General features: G+C 48.6%; 1 protein-coding gene across 1 annotated transcript in view; it reads right to left on the bottom strand.

The window, feature by feature from the left end:
• Positions 1 to 18,945, bottom strand: part of Ezr (ezrin) — a 43,649-nt gene extending 24,704 nt beyond the window's left edge. Inside the window, exon 1 of the mRNA NM_019357.1 lies at positions 18,452 to 18,945. Within this exon, the coding sequence (NP_062230.1) occupies positions 18,452 to 18,463 (12 nt within the window). The 5' untranslated portion in view covers positions 18,464 to 18,945. The remainder of the gene's footprint in view (positions 1 to 18,451) is intronic.
• Between the last annotated feature and the right edge of the window lie 459 nt (positions 18,946 to 19,404).

Consider the following 19,404-nt stretch of genomic DNA (forward strand, 5'->3'; position numbering starts at 1 on the left):
TGATCCCCAGAGCGCTAGAGGTTACAGGTGTGCACCACCAGGCTTGGCTCAGGCATTCTTATGTCTTAAAATCGAGCCAAGAGTTTCTGAGCATGGGCTAAATAAAGGCATCACTGGGACACTGGCAAGAATGAAGACTGTCCTTCAACCCAGAGGCTACAAGCAAGTTAGGTCAACGTTCTCAGCCGGCTGCAGCTGGTCCAGGGTCTGTCCAGAAACGTGGAAAGTAAGAGTGTAGATGGCCTGCCTTCTTTCTTAGGGGAACACAGGACAGCCAGTAACATCACCTGACCACAAATAACAAAGGAGGCCAAACGCAGGCATCGAGGAGAACATGTTCATGGACACCTACTTCGATTTTCAGGATGACCTTTCTGGGCAGACATGCCACAGGACAGGCCAAACTGCTTCTGCGCCATGGAGATTAAAAACCTAAACGTCCAACCTGGTTTTGTTTTGAGTAAACCAGCGGCAGCTACCCTTAAAGCAAATAAACCCAGCCTCACCTTTGCTGAAGGCCCAGTCACTGGGCAGAAAAGTCAGAATCTCTCTGTCCCCCTCCCCCAACACCCCCCCTCCCACGTTCCAGTCAGAGAGGGATCCCTGACTTGTCACCATGTATAAGGTCTGAAATCTGTCTTGAGTCTTCTGGCTATGTGACTTTTAAAGAGAACAGGAATCCATGGAATGGGACCTTGTCCCAAGGTCACATGTCCCAAGGTCACAGGAGTCTGGAGTAAGTTTCTCGTTCCTTTGTTTAGCTAAGGCAAACTGTGAGATCCCAGGACAAGAATTCCCAGGCTCTGTTGATCAGAGCCATCTCAAAGATGCACAGCTTTTCAGAATGCACTCTGAAAACACACATTTCTGGGTCTTTACAGTTTGATTATCAAAATGTCATCTAAAACATCTAAGAGTCTAAGAAAAAAAAAAGACTTAACAATGAAACTTTGATCTACACCATGTATAATTGCTCAGTTTGGCTTAGGTTAAATTATCTCCTAGCTCTTTTCTCTGGTAAATCAATCTTGCCACTCGAGTTTCCTTTGGGTAATGTCACTGAGAGACTTCACTTAGCTTAAGATTTCTTCTACAGTCCTCGATTGTTTTGTTTGAGACAGGGTCTCTCTATTATGTAGCCCTGGCTGTCCTGGAACTCCATATGTAGACCAGGCTGGCCTCAAAGTCAGAGACCCACCACCTGCCCCTGCCTCCCGAGTACTGGGATTCAAGCTGTGCACCATGCCTAGACTCGATGTACAGCATCAGATCGTACACTCACCCTTACAGAGTAAGGGCAAGCATCAGTGTAAGTTCTGGTACAGGGGTGGGTACCTTCTAGACTGACCCCTGCACACGCAGTAGCCACTGTAACACCTCCAGTGACTTTTCTTCTAGTTCCATGTCTCAGGAATGCCATGGAACAGAGAGGAAATTCAAACAGTGGCACTTGAATGTTTGGATTTCAGGCAAGGGATGCAGTGATAAGATTGTGCCCAGTTATCACACCTGCCTGGGCTCAAAGCTCAGTCTGGGCCCAGGGCTGTGCTGTGAGCCCAGCTCCCCTTATCAAGGCAAAGGCCAGTGCTGTTTGCTAACAGCCCAGCTGAGGGTGCAACTTCTAACAACCTTCAAATAGTCAGGAAATGCTCTAAATAGGAAGTGGACACAGTAACCTTCTCCCTCAGAGGGAAGATGGGGACATCACAAATGGCATCAGATGTGTGCACGCCCGCCTGCTGCTTCGGGCTACCGGATTGGAGTCTTTATCTTCATTTTCATGTTGAGTCTGTGTTTTACGAGTTTTCAGGAAATATAATTTACATGCCGTAAGAGTCACCCGTTTGTAATGTGCAATTTGGGATTTCTATCATTCACAGAATTACACAACGGACATGGCTATCAAGTTCTAGATTTTTCCCCCTCCTTTTTGAGGTACGGTATTGCTACATAGCACGCTCAGCTTCAACTCACAACGCTCCCACCTTGGTCAAGGATTCCACGCGTGCTCCGCCATACCCAGCTAGCTGTAGACTGTTCTCAGCCACCTAAAGTGAAGTACCTGTTAGCACCGCCCCCGTTCTTAACTTCCGAACCCTGATGACCCATGACCTCCTTTGATGGCTCTATGATTTCCTACTCTGGGCATGTCAGAGAAATGACATCTCCCGCCTGTCACTTAGGACGTTTTCGACTCATCTGCTGTGCCTTCATCCCTTTTCTATTGCCAATCACCACTCCACTGCATGGATACATCCCTTCATGGACCCACTTGAATCATTGGATCAACATTTTGTTAGTTGGTTCCCTGGTGCTTTGATGATCTCCAACAGCACAGCTAAAAAGCAAGCAACATCACTCAGAGCCACTGGGTATCGTCAGCTTGATGGAGCCAAGATTAAAGGAGACTAATTTTCAAAAACTAAACATGTAACTAAGCTTACTTTTTTTTGTTTTGAGTTTTTTTTTTCTTTTTTCTTTTTTTTTTTTTCGGAGCTGGGGACCGAACCCAGGGCCTTGCGCTTGCTAGGCAAGCGCTCTACCACTGAGCTAAATCCCCAACCCTTGTTTTGAGTTTTAAATGAAAATATCCCATGTCCCTGGGAAGGCAGAGCGATCGATAGCTACACTGATCATAACAATGTGCGAGGCCACTCCACCCCCACCTGACTTTACCCATGATGCCATGCGGCAGGCAGAACAGGGTTGGCTGCTGAGCTGTGAGCTGTTAAACTGTGGTTTGCAGCCAAGGCTATCCCTAGCCTTCCCCTAGACAGAAGCAGGGGTTCAGTCCTCTGTTCTGAATCTCATTACAACGATGCTGTACACACCACTCCCTCATACTAACAGATCTCGCCCTCAAGGGCCTGCTCCTGCTGAAGGAGATATCAGAAACACACGTTCTGACAAGGAACTGCAACCTTTCCTAATGGTCTAAGTATGGCCAGCTACACATGTATAATGTGGTATTCCTCTGAGATGTAAGCCACATGGTAGCCTGTGTTAGCCCAACAAATGAAGCACTTGCTTCCAGGCCCTGGATTTATTTACTCTGCCAAGCTCAGGGGTGAAGTCAATGACATGCGCTCATGGAAAGCTGGGACTAAAGCACCTGCTAATGAGGACCTGCCTGGAAAGTACCTGCCCTGGGAGTGCCGGAGGGGCCTGGTTCTAGGAATCCTGGTCCCTTCTAATCTTTGACACAAACCATTGTCTCTGCAAATACAAAGTCATCTTGTAGCATCTGCTAAGACACAGTGGCCACTTTACACAAATGCTAGCTAACAAGTAACCGAACTCTGTAAAATAGTCCCAGTAACTTAGCAAACTTTACTCTGCCTGAAAAGGTAGACTCTGGAACGCGGTTAAGGTAGGCAAAGGCAGCCCCATAGAAGGTGGACAGTTTCTGTGGCTTGCTGCTGGATTTTTCTTCGGAAGCTCTTTCTGACCCTTTGGAAGCAGCAATGGCTAATTAGTTTTCAATTGTTTTTATTGGGTGTGTGTCTGTGTGCCTGGTCCCAGCACATGTTACAGGACTCTGAAGCTGGTTCTCCCCACCCACTTTTATGGAGGTTTTAGGGTGTGATCTCACATAGCCAAGCTTGTAGACAAGTGCCTCTAGACCTGCTGAGCCACCCCCAGCCCCGGAACCCTGAACCCTCGGCCCCTGAATCCCCCTCCCAGTCCCCAGAGCTTTGCTATTGTTACAAGAACTGTTTCTGTCTCACAAACGACCCCCATGGCCAATTGCCAGGATAACTTTGTTTCTATCTGTATCCACAAGACTGCCTCCATCTGCTCTGGGGCTGACTACCGTGTATATACTCATAAACTATAAACTCGCTACAAGGCCAACTCCCAGGACCGTGTATTATCTCGTTACTATTTCTAGAAAGCACTCATTTGCAATGCCTTTTTTTTCTAAATTCCACCAAACTATCCCTTCTTTTGAAGAGGGCCAAGGCAAGAACAACTTTGCTAAGCCAGAACTGACCAAAATATTCCAAGAGCATTTCAGAGAGAAGTGCAGTGCCAAGGGCTCCTTTATTTCAGGAACTTATGGGCTACAATGTTTGTTCACATGTCTGCCAATCCAGCACTGCTAACTGAGGTTCTCTCCTAGACCTCCCAACCACAGCTACAGCTGTCACTGGGCATTCAAAGGCAGGCTGGCATGCATCTAAGCACTAGGTCTTGCTGACAAGCTTCGGGAACACTCTTGCTGATGTGTGGAGAAAGGTGGAAATGACAAGATAAGCGCACAGAAGGGATGAAATAACCCTGAGAAGAACCTGCAGTCCATGGAGGATGATGGACACACACAGTTGGTCTGACCATTTACCCCACGCTCACTGTGTATCTCTAAGTCAGATCTGGTCACCCCAGCATACTGCCTGCTGAACAGTGCCTTGATCAACGTGCTTAGGAAGACTGCCAGAAGGAAAAGGAAGCCCAGCCTTAGGTCAGTTACCACAAAAACTGTCAGTCAGGCAGCGGTAAGTTCTGTGCATCACTGTCTCTCTAACACAGCAAGCTAACAAAGGTATCTGGCTAGAATGCATGGTCTCAACATAATAAAAATTCCATATGATGACACAATACTAGGACATATATCTTTTATTGCCCAAGGGATGATGATGATGATGATGATGATGATGATAATGATGATGATGATGATATCCAACACACCAGAGAGCCGCTCCACAGAGGTCAAAGTGCAACTCTGCAGTTCTGCTATCTCTTCAACTTTCCCAGGAACCATGAATACCAGTCAACACCACTGATTGTTGAGACCTGGTAGCAACGTTTGGAGTGTAGGCCAGCATCAGCTATTCCACAGAAGACGGTTCTTGGGAACAGTTGTGCCTCACCAGCAAGGTCAGAATTCCTGATGTTAACATGAATTAAGACTAACCCCACCAGGTCACCGCCTCTGTCTTCGTGCCACCAGTCTTGACTAGAGTTTGCCCCAGCACTAATCAGCAATGAAGAGCAAAGAGGTGACCTCAGAGGCACCTCTGAGTCGAAGGAGCAGCTTGACTCCATGAAAAAGCAAGCAGTTCTGTGGGATCTCAGTTCACGCTATGAGCTCTCTTTCCTTGGTGTTTAGAAAATGCTGAGTGTGAATTTTAAATCAAATAAGAGTCTAAAGTCATCGTTTCAACTTTTAATTCCAAGCAAGTCTGGCAAAATGGAGGCTGACAAATTTAAGCCCCCCACCAAGATTTATATCTGCTTATGTTCACTTTCCCAACTGTCTACAAACACTTTACACCCTTAGCCTGGGATACTTGGATACTTGTGGTTTATTTCATCATGACTAGGGAGGCACCCCTAGCCTCCAGTTTTTTAGAGCATAATAAACCATGCCCTGTACATGTGTGCCCTGGTGCGCACAGCCGGTTGGATCTGGCTTCCCAGGAACATGGCGGGTGCACACGCCTCACTTTACAGATGCCAGGTGCACTCTGAAGGAACTCTGTGGGTAACCTTAATTATGAAAGTTAGCACAACATTCTCCTCGAGCCTCTTGCCAAACTGTTCTCCCTACCTCGCCACCATCACCAGACTAAATATAAACACTAAATTCTTAATATATTGGCACAGATGCTGGGCCTGAAAACTGCCTGGTAACTAATGTCCCAAGGGCAGTTTTCCTCCCTATGATATAAATGGCTATGTTCTCGCTACCACAGTGACAAGGCTAATCATTCTATAGGTGACTGTGACCGGCTACTGCTTCCTGCCTGGGCATTCCTAGCCTCCGTGTGTGTGTGTGTGTGTGTGTGTGTGTGTGTGTGTGTGTGTGTGTGTGTGAATATGTGTGTCTGTGTATGTCTATGTGTGTCTGTGTATGTCTGTGTCTGTGTGTGTCCATCTGTGTCCGTGTGTGTGTGTCTGTGTCAGTGTGTCCGTGTGTGTGTGTCTCTGTGTCTGTGTGTCTCTGTGTGTGTCTGTCTGTGTGTGTGTGTGTGTCTGTCTCTGCGTCTGTCTGTGTGTGTCTGTCTGTGTGCATGCTCCTTTGTCATCCCTCAGCCCACCCCACCCCATGCATGAGTGCTTACATGTATCACGGCATCTGCATGCACTGCTCCACCTGTCTCCTCTGTAACTACCTAGTTCAGCCTTGAAGTCCCAATCCACCTGCCTCAGCCTCCTGGGCAGCAGGTAGGCATCACATTCCTGGATTGAGGGCACTGAGACCCAGATATCTTAGACGACTCTCTCACCTTTCTGACACTCATCTATCAGTAGATGTTGATTTCTAGGGGTGGATCTAAGTCAATGAGCTGAAAAGTCTATCAGTAAATTCCAGAGTGAAAACAACTAAGAGCTCAGATGGGCTAATGCTTTCCCATAACTATGAGCAATGAAGTCTCAAGTTCTTCTCAATAGCTCCTTTCTGCCTCAGAAAGTAAGCTACTTCCTGCCCCCAAGACCCACTTCCTGTCAGACCGAGGCTGCTTAACAAACACAAAGAGTGGACAAACTAGTCCTTTTGTACTCATTATGATCAGGGGGGAATAAAAATCTGACCTTAGAACCAGAAGGGAGCTTTCTGAGCGTTAAAAAGAGGGTCAGTTCTGAGCCTCTCTACTTCCAAACCTGGCTGGGAACAGGGTGTGCTGAGCCCTCCCCACAGACCTTTGGGTACCTGGCCCACACCAGAGCAGGAGGGCCTGTGGGCAAAACGACCCACGGAAGGGAAGGGCACTTTCTGGACTGCTAACAGGCTGGTGCCTGGCACCTGTAACTTCTCACTTTGTGTGTGCTTGTAAGGAGGTACAAGCCTGGGATTTCCAAAGGTATCAAACAAGAATTCTCAGAGACCACTTCACACAGAGCAGGGGAAACAGCCAGAGGATTTTACCTGCTGCTAAGGGGAAAGAAGCACAGATAACCCCACGCCCCCCTCCCCTCTCAGTCCACCAAGGTAGACTAAATAACTCCTCATTCAAAGTCACTTTCTCTTTGGTAGAGTCTGGAAACTGAGATGACAGCTTTTGGTTTCGCTGGCTGAGCCGGCACACACCAGCTATGACGGAGCTCACCGAGATACCTGCCAAGCTATACACACAGAGGAGATTCCCATAAAGACAGAGGCAGGGACAGCCAAGATGGCTGCTGCACACTACACTGGGGTTTAATTCTTGGCTCACAGCACGTAGGAAATGAAAGGCCTCTAGACTAAACCCACCTGGAACGCTCTATTTTCTTTGTAAACTTAGAAGTCTGAAGTTATTCCCTTTTCCAGTGGCGGGGAGGGGGAGGGGCTGGGAATGGAGGTCTGATCTGTTGTTCTAGGGACGCCTCTAATGCAGACGACGCTGAGATCCAGTGTGACTCCTGAGACAAATCAGCCCCTAGCTAAGCCACACAGGCGGGAATACTCTGCAGCTTAAGGAGCGTTTTTTCCCAGGAGAGGCTTAGATATGAGTTCTTTAATCTTAGCAGACGAAGTCTTTCTTTTTGCCTTCAGCAAATACAACAGGACTGTTCGACTGTTTTTACTTTTGTTTTGTTTGTTTGTGTGTTTTGTCTGCGTGTGAGCATGCACACCAGAGGAGAGCATGAGCTCTCACAGTGTTACAGTTATAGATGGTTGTGAGCTACCACGTGGGTGCTGGGAACTGAACTGGGGACTTCTGAAATACTAGCCAACACTCTTATCCTTTGAGTCATCTCTCCAGACCCAGTTTACCTTTCCTTAAAAAACAAAACAAAACAAAACAAAAAAACCCTGAAAAATCAACATGTTTATCAACTATACTTGAATAAGCATATTTAAAAATAAGCAAAGCAAGGGTTGGGGATTTAGCTCAGTGGTAGAGCGCTTGCCTAGCAAGCACAAGGCCCTGGGTTCGGTCCTCAGCTCCGGAAAAAAAAAGAAAAAATAAATAAACAAAGCAAACAAAACAAAGTTCTGGGCATCAGTGGGAGGAGAGGCCCTTGGTCCTGTCAGGCTGGATGCCCCAGTGTAGGGGAATGTCAGGTCAGCCAGGTGGGAGGGAGTGTGTGGGTGGGTGAGGGAGCATCTTCATAGAAGCAGGGGGGAGGGTGGGATAGCTGGTTTCTGGAGGGAAAACTAAGAAATGGGATAACATTTAAAATGTAAATTTAAAAAATGCAGTTAAAAAAAACTTCTGTTCTTAAACTATCTGTTTTTGAGATTGTCTATTAGGTTAAACCAAACTCATCCCAGCCAAATACCACGAAGGGATTCTGTACACAAGTACCTGACTGGGGGGAATAAGAAGATCAGAGGTACTTTTCGGCCCTTATTACCACTACCCTAACCCCTGTCAGCTGTGTTCCCTGCCCCTTTCCTGCCTACCCTGCCTCCAGCACCAGGACACAGACCTCCTAAAATGGCAGCATAAAATCCCCACTCAGGGGCTGGAGAGATGGCTCCATGGTTAAGAGCACTGACTGCAGGGTTGAGGATTCAGCTCAGTGGTAGAGCGCTTGCCTAGTAAGCGCAAGGCCCTGGGTTCGGTTCTCAGCTCTGAAAAAAAAAAAAAAAAAAAGAAGAGCACTGACTGCTCTTCCAGAGGTCCTGAGTTCAATTTCCAGCTTGGTCCTGTCAGGCTGGATGCCCCAGTGTAGGGGAATGTCAGGTCAGCCAGGTGGGAGGGAGTGTGTGGGTGGGTGAGGGAGCTCACAGCCATCTGTAATGAGATCCGATGCCATCCTCTGGTGTCTGAAGACAGTGACAGTGTCAGTAAATACCTCCTAGGAGATTATGTGCCTTTCCCATTTTCAAGGCTGATAGACTTGCTAGTGAGCCACCATGCTGGGCCACAACACCTCCTTCTCCACCCCAAATCTTTTTTTTTTTTTTGGTTCTTTTTTTTTTTTTTTTTTCCGGAGCTGGGGACCGAACCCAGGGCCTTGCGCTTCCTAGGCAAGGGCTCTACCACTGAGCTAAATCCCCAACCCCAAATCTTTTAACTATAGACTAGCTGGAAACCCAGAATTTGTTGGTTTCCATGGTGAGTGTAGTTCTGATTAGAAACTGCCACGTGTATGTGTGCTGAGGGGAGGGCGGAGGCCCAGCTGCAATGACATCAACTGTTCATTTGATCAGCCACACACAGGTGACCTGCAGCACTGTGACTTCGGGGCCTCATGGAGGGCCCCTCAGCATACTAAGACTCTGGGCAGGTTCCCCAAATCAGGGGCTTCACCTGATTTCCAACTGGACTGTGAATACACTCTGTGAGGAGACAAGAGTGAAGAACTCTCTCCTTTCCCACACCTGTAACATGTTTTATTTTGTATGCCAGCGGGTGTGTGCACATGTCTGTGTGTATGCATGTGCATGCATGTGTGTGCTTTGTGTATGGACATCAGAGGGCATCCTTTCCTTCCACCATGTGAGCTCTGGGGTCGGAACTCGAATCGGATCCTTGGGTTTACGGGCAAACTCCTTTACCCACTGAGCCATCGACTCCTTTCCCATAAGGAACTAAACTCTCCAATAGACACAATCACAAAACTAGAACGAAGAGGTTGGGGATTTAGCTCAGTGGTAGAGCGCTTGCCTAGCAAGCGCAAGGCCCTGGGTTCGGTCCCCAGCTCCGGAAAAAACAAACAAACAAAAACTAGAACCAAGAAAAGCTACGCAGAGATTCCAAGTCCCTCCTATTTTAACACCACTTACTCTCTGGAATGCTTTTCTATTGGGGAGGGGGGAAGGGAGAGGGAGGAGAGAGAGAGAAAGGATATGAATGAGAGAGAGAGAATACGAACTTCATGTATTTTAAGGAGCTCAAATCCCATCTACCCATAACCTTCTGCATGTAGCCGCCTCCCTGGTTGGTCTGTTACTCACGACTTCCTTTCCAGCCCGCTTCTTAGGAAGACACACAGTGGTCCCAACCCTCCCTCCCTGGCTAAGGCCGCCGAGGAGACTCATCCAAACATCCATGCGGTGGGAATGCCGATAGCTCAGCACCTCAGCGAGATGCAGAACGGCACTGACCGGCACTGACCGCGTCACCCCTAGACCAGTTTTCTCTTCTCGAACATAAAGATGAAGGCTGGAACCTGTGCCAAGACACAGTGAAAGAGAAGTCTCCAGAAGCCGCCATGGCAAACGTTTCTCAACCAACATCCCTGACCAGCGGCATTTGGGAACTGATGGCCGTGACTCGGCGGACCAGGAAGATCCTGATGCACACCCACTACCAAATCTATGTGAAACCACATTTTAGAGACATTTCAGTCCGGACAGGGCTCTGCAAGGGCTCGCTGACAGCACAGTGATTTGTTAGAAACAAACACAAAGCCTAGCACACCTTGTACACTCTGATCATTCTGCCCCACGGTTATAACTCTTCACCCAAGAATAAATGTACGAATAGAAGTTAACTCCACACCTTGACAATGCTTGATGAAGTGGCCATCTGTCTGCTTTCCACAGTCTGTCCCTCCATCCCCCACCCCCACTAGGTATCAACCCTTGAGAGCAGGTAGGCCCTTCCCTAGGAAGGAGCAGAGGAAGGTACTGCTCCCCATGACCTCTTGGCAGAAGGCTATCTGGGGTCTGTACTAACTTTCCTTGGCCCCTGGCCACTAAGGAATGGTGGAAGCACATCCAGGAAGGGAGAGACCGCACATCAAATGGAAACCGGTGGGCCAGGATGTGGTCGCCATGTCCTGAGGTAACAACGATCCAATCTTAGAAGGCCCTCTATTGTCAGCCAGTGTGTTCCTAGGACCCGAAACCCCAGCACAGTAGGCACTGATGTTGGAGGGGTGTGAGCAGCATTCACGAGAGCCAACAGCAAACGCAGACTTTATTTGCTGCCTGGTTCCCTGGACTGTCTAAGTCAGATGAGAAAAGAATGGTCATCATGGGATGAGAAAACTTTGAATTAGATGAGAATTCTTTAGGTGAGAGTAGAACCCACCAGGGTCAGGCACAAGGCCGAGTATGCGAAACACAACACACGCGCACGTGCACGCATATGCACACGCACACGCACTTCCCTATCTCCTCAGCCCTTACAGGTAGGCAGGCGGGTTCTTGTTTAAAGGCACAGAGGGAGTGGAATCACCCACTGAGAGGCAAGTTTGTACCTTCTACGGACCTCTATGAATTAGCCAATAATACGAGAATTTAAAGGTCTTCCTGGAAGCAGATAATGTTTTGGGTATTTGGTTATTGATGTTTAATTGACCTCTTGCCGTAAAGCCAGGAAAGGCACAAATACAGTTATCAAACATCGAAAAGGGAGAGCTAAGGTCTATGAAATGTAATGAGGAGGGCAAGGGGTTTAATTTTTAAGTTTTCAATGATTAAAAAAAGCAACTACTCTGTAGACAGTCTCTTTCCAACTCAAATATCAGGTACAAATTGCTCTCGGTGTGTGCCAAAGATCTGTCACTAGACAATGGCTTAGGAGGTGACACAAGATACTGCCACTTTTCCTAGGAAACAAAGGGCAGTCACTAACACCGGCCTTGTTAAAACCTCAACCCTGCCTACACCCCGTGACACTTTTCCCAATCGAAGCCCTAGCTCAGGACACAGGATGGACTTAGAGCGAACCGACAGAAACGGCTTCTTTGTTTTATGAGAATGGGTTTTGTAAAAACCAGAACCAAAGGAGTGGTTCTCCTTCCAAATATTGGCCTAGTCATAAAATCTACACAAGGTCTAACAAAACCTTGACAATAGTGACCTTTATCCTGAACCAAGGGACTGGCCCTTTTTTTTTTCTGTAAAGGCCTGGAGGGTAAATAACTCAGGCTTCTCAGGCCTTATTTGGTGATTTAAAACAAGGCTTCAAAAACCTAAAAGAACAATCTTAGCTCGGAGACCTGAGGAAGAAACAAAGGCGTTTACGTGATGGTTCACCTGTCCCTTCCTTAAAGAAAGGCCTCTACCATCTACCGTGACAAGTCTCTCTCCCACCTCCCCAGCAATGTTGGGTCACCTTCTCTCAGGCAAAAACAACAGAAAGAAGTTGTTGGTGGGAAATGACCTCAAGTTCACAAAAAGAGAAACAAAATATGCTACGCCTGGGCTAAGCTGTGTGGCCCCCGCTCTTGGGTGACACCCGACCCCACCCTTACTTGCATCAGAGAGAATTGAGCTGAAGTTAGAATTTTTGTTCCGCCTTTAAATAAAAGGGTAGTGTGTCCCCAAAGTTCCCCCTTCCTCTGAAACAGCATTGCCATCTACCTGTAGGAGACAAAGGTCCTTACTGAATGAAAAAATAAGACAAAATAAAAACAGAGCCAGCCTGTGGCCAGAAATGTCCCTAGCCCTGCTTGCTCCTGGTGGCTCTCCTATCTCACTGGGACCTTTGCCTACACTCACCTTCTCCAAAAAACTCCTCCCAGGCACAGCCCAGCACCAGGCCCACACCTCACCACTCACAGACAGGAAGTGGAATCCCCCAGGGCGGGGATTCTGACAACAGAAGAGGTGGGAGACAGGTTCGGTTTTTTTACTGACATTTTCTGTGGTTCTTTCCCTGTGAAGGTCACGGGCAAGCTTGCCTGAGACCTTGGTTCTGCCGACAGTTTACCTGAGAAGTGCACACAGGAGTGACAAGGCTTATGGCACGATAAGATCGGTTGTCTAACCTCACAGATAGAAGCCTTGCCTCAGTTTACCCCAGGCAGCATCTTTTGTACTTAAAACTTTTTTTTTTTTTTGCTCCAGATGACAAACTCAGGTCCATGGATGCTAAATGGCTTCTCTAACAGCAAGCAGTAACGTCATGAGATTTTTGTGGTTCTCTGCATTTTTATTAAAAAAGTAATGTTTAACTGTACGACAAATGTCTTAGTCAAAGTTTCTAAGTCACATCACAACAATGGTTTTGTTTGGCCCTTGAACTTTATTTTATATAAATGAGTGTTTTGCCTGGGTATCATACAGTACTGGAGGGGTCCAGGAAAGGGGTGGAATTTCCTGGACGTGGAGACACAGACGATGTGAGCTGCCATGGTGGGTGGTTGGAAAGCAAGTCCACGCGCTTTGCAAGAGCAGCGAGTGCTCTAACCACCGAGCTATCCATCCCCAGCACTACTGCTTGGTTCTTAAAACAAACCAAAAACTACTTTTGGCCTCGGAATGAAGCTTAATTGGTAGAGTGCTTGCCTACTGATCAGAGTGCTGGGTTTGATCCCCAACATGGCACAGACTGGATGAACTGGCACCAATCTGAAACCCATTCCTGGGAGCTGGAGGAGGAAAAATTCAAGGTCATCTTCTGCAACACGGAGAGGCAGCCTGGGCTACAAGAGAACTCTCCGTTATTATCTGACGTACTAGTAGTCTTTACTCCAGAAGTCAAAAGCAAAGGAGGGTAAACTTGTTAGGACGGATACTACAGGGCTGGAGAGATGGCTCAGTGGTTAAGAGCACCGACTGCTCTTCCAGAGGTCCTGAGTTCAAATCCCAGCAACCACATGGTGGCTCACAACCATCTGTAATGGGATCAGATGCCCTCTTCTGGTGTGCCTGAAGACAGCTACAGTGTACTTATATATAATAAATAAATCTTTTTTAAAAAAGGATGCTACAAACTTCCTCTTCCATAAATGGTTCATACTTCAATAGTGACAGCGTAAATTAAAAACTAAGTTAACAGTCAAGAATCCACAACGGGGCTGGGGATTTAGCTCAGTGGTAGAGCGCTTACCTAGGAAGCGCAAGGCCCTGGGTTCGGTCCCCAGCTCCGAAAAAAAGAACCAAAAAAAAAAAAAAAAAAAAAAAAAAAAAGAATCCACAAGCAGCTAATGTTAAAAAGGAAGAAGAGTCTCTCTCTCTCTTAAAGGTCAAAGAGTCACAGAAGCTTCCATCTCAAAAATTAAGAAAAAGAATTACAATTCGCTAGGTGGTGCTGTTTTCTCCCCCCTCCCTGCTCTAAACAGTGTGCATCAAGTTAGTCTACATCTTGTATCACAATGTTACTGTTTCGGGTGGCAACCGGCAGAAGCAGAAGAAAACCAGAGAAAAGACTCACAGGAATAGGGGTTTTCCCTGCCTCAGAACAGCAGGAGCCATTACCAAATTAAGCTCGGCCCCTGAACCCCACGCAGAGAGAAACCATAGCCATCAACTGTGCGGCTTTGCATCAGTGCTGGGCTAGCATTGTCTTCCTGGGGTTAAGAGTCCCTTCCTACCAGGCTCCTTTCCCGCCTCAATCACAAACCAGAGCCCGATATGGCAACATAAGGTCGGAAAAAACAAGAACTGCTTTTCAACTTTACTAACATGTACAAAAGCAGGTTCTCAGCCACCCCCCATCACTGCTTTCCAGCACCCATTTATCCTTGCAAGACAGAAACCGGAAGGCCACCTGACCCAGCCCTTGGCGCCCTGTGTATCCAGTCTACCACCAACGGGTTTGGGATTCCCCCACACACACTTTTACCACCCTGGTCCAGGCTGTCGCTCTCATCCTGTTGCTCCTTCCGGAAGGTCAAAACCTGAGTTAAGATTAAAATGCCAGAGAATGGCTGACTGGCACAGCAACCTGACTGCCTCCACAGCCTAGCAGGCTCCAACTGGAACCCTCATTCCTCCCCTCTCCCACTGCCCTGAGGAGTTCCTCATTGCTCAGCACTCCTTCCCACAACTGCCGAGCCACACACAGCTCAGCATTTACTGCTGATCACTGTCTGCCCCGAGCCAGACGGTGAATCCCAACAACAGGGGTCACTTCTGTGTCTACCATCCGGCATCTCAACACCTCTCACAGGAACTTAGCAAATGTCTGCTGAACTCCTGGTTGAGCTATAAATATTCATCATGCCTTATTGTGTGATGACGGCCCATCAGTAACCCTAGCCAGAATTTCTCACCGCCACATGCCAAAACCTTAGCTACCTAATTCACCATCTGCCCTGGGTGAAGGGGAAGGGGGGGGGGCCGGCGGGGGCGGCGGGGGGTCGGGGGGGGGCATGTTCATGTGCTCTTCTCAATGAAGAGGTGTGTGTGCGCACTTAATACCTATGCGTTTATTCATTAAAATCTGCCCGTTAAAATACCGAGGGAGAGACAATATTCCCAAAGAGATACGATTGTCTCAGACTCAATTGCCTAGCATTCATGGAGCCCCAAGTCCAGTCCTTAGCAGTGCAAAATGGAAAGTTTTAGTTCAAACAGACTTTCACGTTCTAACAAAGGGTAAGCCTTAGCACCACTGTGGGCATGCGCCTGGTTAAGGCATCTCCGTGTGCGCTGCTGCAGACAGGTTCTCCATGAAGCTAGGAGACATCTGAGATGGTGGCTTGAAAGGCAACACCCTTCTCTCTAAGGCTTGCCTGCAGCTTCCCACCGGACCAGGATAGCAGGTTAGGGAGAACAGAGAGGAGGGAGGGAGAGAGGAACTCCCAGGCTACCTTGCCTGAAAAGATTGTGCAATTGCTTCCTGCACCAGCTCCTCATGCTAACCCCACCCGTGTCCCCAAGGAGGCCATGCACCATATGAGTGGAGGCCAATGTGCACTCCAGAGCACCCACTGCCTTCCTGGGAAGTCCACTGTTCCTATCAGATGGGGTGCCAAAGTGACCACGCAAATCCAAGTGATGGCCCTCCTCAGGTACCAAACCCTCCCCAATACCTTCCAGCAGGAGTAAGACAAAATTTAGGCTTCTCCAGAAGCCCACCAACCGGTTTCCCCACCACCACACCCCACCCAGGGGCTGTCTTAACCGCTGCTCTTTACTCAGAGACATTTGCTTCTTAATGTACAGAGTGCTAACTAAGCTCTGGGGTTTGGTTGATGAACCGGACTGTGAGTCTCCACAGGGAAAGAACCATGTTGCCCCTCTGTGCCCGGCACTCTGCTTGCTGAATGAACATCCAACATTTTAATACTTGGGGTCTAAATATCATGTCGTTTCTACCTGTTTTATGAACAAAGTCATCTGACTGGGCCTAAAGAAGAAACCAACCACCATGTGAAAGATCAAAAAAAAAAAAAACAAAAAAAAAAAAAGCCGGCCAAAATCTAGATGTATCTGTGGTTAACTGGGATTGCCCCTTAATCCAGTGAAGGATACCACCCACTATCCACAAGGAAATTCTCACTATAGGCCTAAACAAATCAATAACCTTTTGTATACAGGGCATACCTAAGGAGTTTGCTGGTGAATGCTTCATTTAGCATTCACCCAGGCAGGAAATAAACCCCAACCAGCTCCGCACCCTCCTACCCCCGAAAAAAACACAACAAACTCAACTAACAAACTCAGTTTCCAGGTAACAGCTGTAGAGGTGGCCACTAGGGCTATTTCCAGTGCTCAATCTAACAGTCCGTCTCTAACCCCTCCCCCAGGGGCAGAGGGGCAGGTGGGAATTTCCTTCCACGGGGGTGCACCTTGCACCTAAAAGGAGTCCTCTCAGCAAAGTCTGGAAATTGTTAACTCTGACTATTGTAGAACAAACTTCAAAAAAGTTATTCTGTTACTGAAGCTGATAGGCACACAGACCACGGCTACCCTTCTTCCTCAGCACCTGAACAGCTCTTTACTTTTTCAGAACAAAGTTCTAACCACAGAAGACCTTTAAAACAGAGGAAATCCAAACATACCAGCCATAAAGGGGAAGGAGAGGAGGGGAGGAGAGAAGGAAGGGGAGAGGGGGAAATGAACTTTAAAAATGAGGTAATTTTGACAGAGTAAGTAGAGTGTCTGGGATTAGAACACTTTATAGTAACAGAAACGGGAAGAAGCGAATATCAGGAATCTGTCCACGTGTGGTCCCTGTTCAATACACAGAAGTAGAACAGTATGGTGACCACCCGCGTCTGGAAAACCAGATTTGTGTTGTATGGGCACTGCGAATCAGTGTAGTACAGCGATATTGGAAAAAAATGGACTATGGTGATGGTTGATCAACAATATATTTAACGCCATCGACCTACACATTTAAAACTGGTTTATAAAGATAAATTATAAGCTATGTGTAGCTTATAATTTAAAATAACTAAGAATAAAGAAATTACAGTTTGTAAAGAGAGGGAGGGAAAGGAAGTAACTGGAAACAGCGCCACACACACACACCCACTTCTGTATGTTTTAATGAAATTTAAAAACAACAACAACAACAAAAAAAAACCCACACCCAGAACTAACGTTCTGACCACCCCCCAGCATCTGCTGCTGAGCCAGTTTTATACCACAGCCATAGTGGAACCTGGATGAGTCACTTTCGAGTTTGAAATGAGTTTGTGTGAGGTCAAAATACTCTCCCATGAATAACTTAGGTCAAAAGCTGTATTGATGTCTGGATCTATTATCATTTTTTGAGTAAATTCTTTAACCTGACAGAAAATAGGCTTAAGACTGACAGAAACAGAAGTAAGATTTCTAGAGAACATCCTTTCGGAGAACATTAAAAACATAAAAGTAGTAAAAATAGATACGCCCTAAGGACTAGAAATAAACTCTGTAGTTTATTAAGAAAACTCTTTGTAGTTTTATTAGTCTTAATTATTTTCTCCATCTCAACTTAAAAAATCAAACAAACGACATAAAACTCTCCCTCCACCCAGTCACCAACCTCCATTGCAAAGCCAGGCGCGCGCGCGCGCGCGCGCGCACACACACACACACACACACACACACACACTCTGAGGACACACACACACACACACACACACTCTGAGGACACACACACACACACACACACACTCTGAGGACACACACACACACACACACACACACACACACACACACACACTCTGAGGACCTGCCCTGTAGTTGCTCCCCACAACCCTGTCCCGCCAGCAATCTCAACAGAATCAGATTCAAGAATTCAAGAACAGAGAGGCAAGCACGCACGCAGCACGTTAATTAGCCCAAGTTCACGAACAGTGCCCAGAGAGCCTCCTTATCAAGCCTCTGGGACTGCTTCATCTGCAATTCAAGTCCACGGCTAACCCTCCCCGAGATAGGGATCCTGCTGCAACCAGCAAAAATTCTTGTTTAGCCCGGCCGCGCCTCGCCAGCCGTCCAGAAAGGGGCTGAGACCAGGCTATCCCAGGCACAAAGCCTCTCTTCTCCCAAATGCCCTTCAAACCGCCCAGGAAGGTGTTGGCTGCAAGTGGTTTCGGTCGCTCGAAGGAACTGGGCGAGCAGGTGTCGGTCGTGTGAGAAGCCATCAAGCTTCAGTGCGATTTGTACCAGTTAAGAAACTTGGTGGTTGCACTAAGCAGACACTTTTTAAAGCAATCCAAAGACCCGGTGGGGGTTTGTTAGCGACCGAAAAGGACCCACCCACAAAGGGGACTAGAGAGTGTCGCAAAGGGGACTAGAGAGTGTCACAAAGGCGTCGACAGGTAACAAGAGGGCGGTCGGCACCCTTCACCAGAAACAGAACTTGGTTCTACAGAAGCTGCCCAGCAGCCTGTGCAAGGTGACTCCCTGGGGACACGCGGCCCGGAGCACCCCAGCCGCTCCGGAACAGCGACAACTTACTGGCTTGGGCATCTTGGCTGGCTGGTGGCTCTGCGTGGGTCCTCGGTAAGTCGGCTGTGCGGCGACGGCGGAGACACGTCGGGACCGGCAGGCGGAGGGAAGCCCTACGCGCGCTCCGCAGTCCGGAGCTTAAGAACTGGCCCGGCAGTCCCAGGCTGTCACGCCCAGACGGGGCGGGGCCGGGCGCGCGCGCCCGAGCGCTCCGCAGGTTTCACTTCGTGAAGCAACCGTTGCCCCAGAGCCGAAACCGCAACCGCGGGATCTTTTAACACTTCTTTTTTCTTTTTCTTCACAAATTGGGATCGGCCGGGAGGGGGGCGCGTGTCTGTGCAGCCCGCGCTCCGCTTGGCTTCGGGAAGGGATCCACGCTCCCCCGCAGGAGGGGTGGACGGAGGGTCGCGCAGCGGCTCGAGCTGCACTGGGGGCTCAGCTCCACTGTCCCTCAGGCGTGGGGACTCCCAAGTCCGCGCACAGGCAGTCGTCCCCTCCATCAGTTCCCTCCTCGGAGCGCACGTGGTGGCACACCGAATGCTCCCTCCCGCGAGCCCCGGATCTCGAACGGGGCGGGGTCCCGGGGCCGCACCCCGACCCAGCCACCGTGCACGACCAGCGAGGTGAGCCGGCCAATATGGCCGCGTCCCCGCGGGATCCGGACCGGACGGGACCCGGGGACCTCCGTCCGCGGCGCCCTCGCTTACGACTCCGCGGAGGAGTCTGCTGCTGCAGCCGGCGAGCGCGGAGGGAAAGTGCTAGTGCCCCACGCTGCACCGAGCGGAGTCGAGGAAATGCTACTCCACGTGCTGGGGCGGCCGCCACCCGGCCTGTTCGTGGGTGGGGCCGCCGGGTCTCACCCTAGTCGCAGCCCCGGGTCTCTGTGCACGTGGCCGGCGCAGCCTCTGGGACAGGCATGCGCGTGGAATATCCCTTTCCCAGATGCTTTAGTTAAAAGGATT

The sequence above is a fragment of the Rattus norvegicus genome, chromosome 1 (genome assembly GCF_021556685.1).
Source record: "Rattus norvegicus strain SHRSP/BbbUtx chromosome 1, alternate assembly SHRSP_T2T, whole genome shotgun sequence".
NCBI classification, from domain to species: Eukaryota; Metazoa; Chordata; class Mammalia; order Rodentia; family Muridae; genus Rattus; species Rattus norvegicus.